Source organism: Gavialis gangeticus, unplaced genomic scaffold, assembly GCF_001723915.1.
Source record: "Gavialis gangeticus isolate Ggan-Ray unplaced genomic scaffold, GavGan_comp1, whole genome shotgun sequence".
NCBI classification, from domain to species: domain Eukaryota; kingdom Metazoa; phylum Chordata; order Crocodylia; family Gavialidae; genus Gavialis; species Gavialis gangeticus.
This window is the reverse complement of record NW_017729029.1, coordinates 73,677,368-73,681,137: the sequence shown is the minus strand read 5'-3', so window position 1 is coordinate 73,681,137 and position 3,770 is coordinate 73,677,368. Positions and strand designations below refer to the sequence as shown.

Sequence of the window (3,770 nt, the reverse complement as noted above, 5' to 3'; positions counted from 1 at the left end):
TTCTGCTCAGGTCCCTTCCGACCCTACTAACTATGAAACAGTAGTCTGTTTTTGTTTTGAGACAATATCACTAAATACTCCAAATTCTAAAAGTTCTTTGCTTTAGAAATGGTAGTTTTTGATTTTCCTATATTAGTAATAAAGATAGTCTACTTTGATCTGATCCTGCCAGTATTATCCCCTATTAAAAGGGTGACTACATGCAGTTTCTGACTTCCCAGCATATATAGATTACAGATCAAGTCCAGATCAAATGTCCACTGTGGTTCACAAGAATCCTTTATGGAGCATTGGATTAGGTCCCATATTATTTTCAATTTACTGAGAAACAAGGTAATTTTTCAGACTTAAAAATAAATCCCTGCAAGTTAAGACTCAAACCTCCCACTTATTTGTTTTGCATGTCTCTAGCATTCTTACATAAATAAAGGTTTTTTCATTTACATTTAGTATGAGGTACTGAGTGAGCCTATTTTGTAGAAGATGTAGTAGTGTTTACAAATACAATTTGCACAGCATTCTGTACTATTTTAAATAAAATTCCTAACAAAACACAAGGACATGAAGTAAAGCCCTATAATCATTACTTCAACTTTACTTGGGCAATACTCCCATTTACTCCCAAGGATTAGGATCAGCTAGTATACCATTTGTTTTTATTGTGTTTTAAAACGTTTTTATTCATTTTTTTGGTAGAAAAGTAAAGCAGAAATAATTGCAGAAGAAAACCAGAAGCGGATAAAAGCTAAGCAGGAAAAGAAAGAACAGGAACAATGGGAGGCCCTGTCTATGTTAATTGAAAAGGAAATTAAAAAAAATGTTGCCTTTGGAATAAACAGACTGGAGAATTTCCTCAAGAAATGTCAGTCTCGATCTGTGAAATTTGCAGCAGAAATGGCAGGATTGCGTGTGTGTTTTGAAGTTTGGAAAGAACACTGTGGAAAGCAAGGTATGAGATAAGAGTTCATTCTGAGCCATGGCATCCTACACTCTGACCATCTCAGGTGCACTACTGTGTCTAAACTGTTCCTAGTACACTTGCTAGCTCATTTAGAGTAAGCTTAGATATATGTACACTATGCTGCAGTGGGTGCATCTACACATGCACAGTTAGTGTGCTGTAACTTAGGTTACTGAAAGTTACTGTGGAGTATGAGCGCATGTCTACACGTGCATGCCTGTACTGCACACTAACTATGGTGACTTATGCCAAGTTGGGCATCAATTTGCTGCCTGCATAATGCAGGTAGCACAGTTACGCCCACTAAGTGACTGCACAGTAAGGCACACGTAGACACCTTACTGCACAGCAGTACTGTATGTACGCTCTGACTTGGAAGTAACTTTACTCCTAAATCAGAGCACACACAGTGTTATTGCACAGTAATGCCTACATTTGTAAATGCTGGTCTAAAAGCTGCTTACTGCACAGTAAGTTACTGCACAGTAAGTTACTAATCAGTAAATGCATGTGTAGACACACCCAGTATGTAGTTTAAATATACCCAAAGCTTATTTGTGCAGCAGAGAGTACAGAAATAATGAGGTTGGAAGAGTAGTTAGTAAGTGTTCACTTGTTGTTTGTGTACGTGTAGTACTGTTACATGTTCATGATTTCCTCCACTTCTATGACTGGGGCTGCTTGGGCAGCAAGAAGTAGTGTTCTTCAGTAACTTCTGTCATGTAACTCAAGCAAAGAAAATATCCATGGCCTCACCCCTGGGATTCTGAAAGCCACGTTCTTGGTTGGTTGGACTGAGTCCTCCCAAAACAAACTAAATATGGAAAAGTCCCTGCTGATTTGATCATATATCAACTGCTTTATTTTTTTAAAGGTGAAAAGTCCAAAGATCTAAGTATAGCTGTTCAAGTGATGAGAAGAGTTCATGAGCTTCTTGAAAAATATGAGGACCTATTACAGAAATCACATCAACAAATGTTGGCCAAGTGTCTGAACTACCTTGGATTTGAGAATTTGGCATGCTCTTTATCCAGCCAGGTAATTTTAAAGAATGCAATGAATTTGCCCCAACTGCTTGAATAATTATGTTACTCCAATTTTATGAAGGCATGAATAACATTTATAAATGCCTTTTTTTGAGATTCTTTATTTGATATCATGCTACAATTTTTGGAAATATATTTTCTTGTTCCACAGTGCTACATAGGCAATGTATCATGATGAGGTAAACAACAGTGCAAAGCAGCACATTGGGAAGTTGATTTAAAAAAGACTACATGCAGATCCGGTGTGTGTAAATCAGGGGCAGGCAATTAGGGGTACACTGATAGAGATTTTTGGGGGCCGATACCAACAGCCAAAATTTAAGGAGGCATATTGGCTGATACCGATCCAATTTCCAATACAGCTACCTCCAGCTTGTAAGTCCAGTGTAGTGGAAGGGGAAGGGAGAGGGAAGGAGCTTGAGGGGACAGATCAATGCCCCCTAGGGTGAGGGAGGGGGCAGGGGCAGGGACTGCCCAGGCAGGGCAGGGGGTGTGGAGCGGTGGCTTGTGCAGAGAGAGGGAACCAGCTCCTGCCACTGCTTGCAACCTGGGAGGGCATGGGGGTCCCTGTTGGACCTATATGGGGCAGGGCGGGCTGCAGCTGGGGCTGCGTGGGGCTCTTCTCAGTGGGGGCTGGGCCCGGAGCGGGTGCTGGCGGAGCTGGAAGGATGTTGCATCCACCCCAAATTTCTCTGTTGCTCTGCTCCCAGTGCTGCTGCCATCAACCATCTGGTGCAGCCCCACCTCAATGCCCCACCTCCACCCACGTGCTGGGAAGAGCTTGGGCTGGAGTGGTTTTGTATATGTGAGGGTGTGTGGGAGCAGGGTATGGGTGTGTAGCATTTGTGGGATATGAGGGAGGGTGAGGGGGGTGTGGGCCCCCCCTACACACTGCCCCCATGGTGCAGCAGCAGCAGGCTGGACAACTCAGGATGCTTATGCCAGGTGCAGGCACTGGTCCTTTGGTGGGGTGCAGCTCCGGCCAGTGCTGCACATTGTGGCCTGGGGTGCAGCCCCCACCAGGCAGTCTCTATTGTAGGCACTACCCACCATGCACTCACAGCCCCTGCACTCACACAGCACGGGAGGAAAGCCCATGCACTGGAGACAGCTGCTTTCTCCACAGGGCTGCATGACACAGGAGGGAAGCCCATTAGGCACAAAAGGGTATGTTTGGGGGGTGTGTACACACCGGTGCCTCACTCATAGTTTCATAGTTGGTAGGGTCAGAAGGGACTTAAACAGATCATCAAGTCTGACCCCCTGCCATGGGCCGGAAAGGATGCTGGGGTCAAACGACCCCGGCCAGATGATTGTCTAGCCTCTTTTTGAAGACACCCAGGGTAGGGGTGAGCACCACCTCCCTTGGAAGTTGGTTCCAGCTCCTAGACACCCTGACTGTGAAGTAGTGCCTCCTGATGTCCAGCCTGAATCTACTCTCAGTCAGTTTATAGCCGTTATTCCTTGTTACTCCCAGTAGTGCTTGGGGGAGCAGGGACTCTCCCATTGCCTGCTGGTCCTCCTTGGCAAGTCTGTAGGCGGCTACCAGATCCCCTCTCAGCCTTCTTTTGTGGAAGCTGAACAGGTTCATGTCCTATAGCCTCTTCTGTTGCCCCCTGATCATGCGAGTGGCCCTCCTCTGGACCTTCTCAATGCTATCCATGTCCCTCCGGAAGTGTGGCACCCAGAACTGGATGCAATACTCCAACTGCGGCCTGACCAATGTCACATAGAGGGGGAGGATCACCTCCTTGGACCTGTTC

The 3,770-nt window shown here is 45.4% G+C and overlaps 1 protein-coding gene across 1 annotated transcript in view; it reads left to right on the top strand.

Annotated features, from left to right (window-relative positions):
* Positions 1 to 108: 108 nt before the first annotated feature.
* The window catches only part of LOC109300376 (probable ATP-dependent RNA helicase DDX60), an 80,263-nt gene continuing 76,601 nt past the window's right edge, over positions 109 to 3,770 (top strand). The window contains exons 1-3 of the mRNA XM_019521061.1: positions 109 to 171; positions 697 to 949; positions 1,836 to 1,999. Coding sequence (XP_019376606.1) covers positions 109 to 171; positions 697 to 949; positions 1,836 to 1,999 — 480 coding nt within the window. The remainder of the gene's footprint in view (positions 172 to 696; positions 950 to 1,835; positions 2,000 to 3,770) is intronic.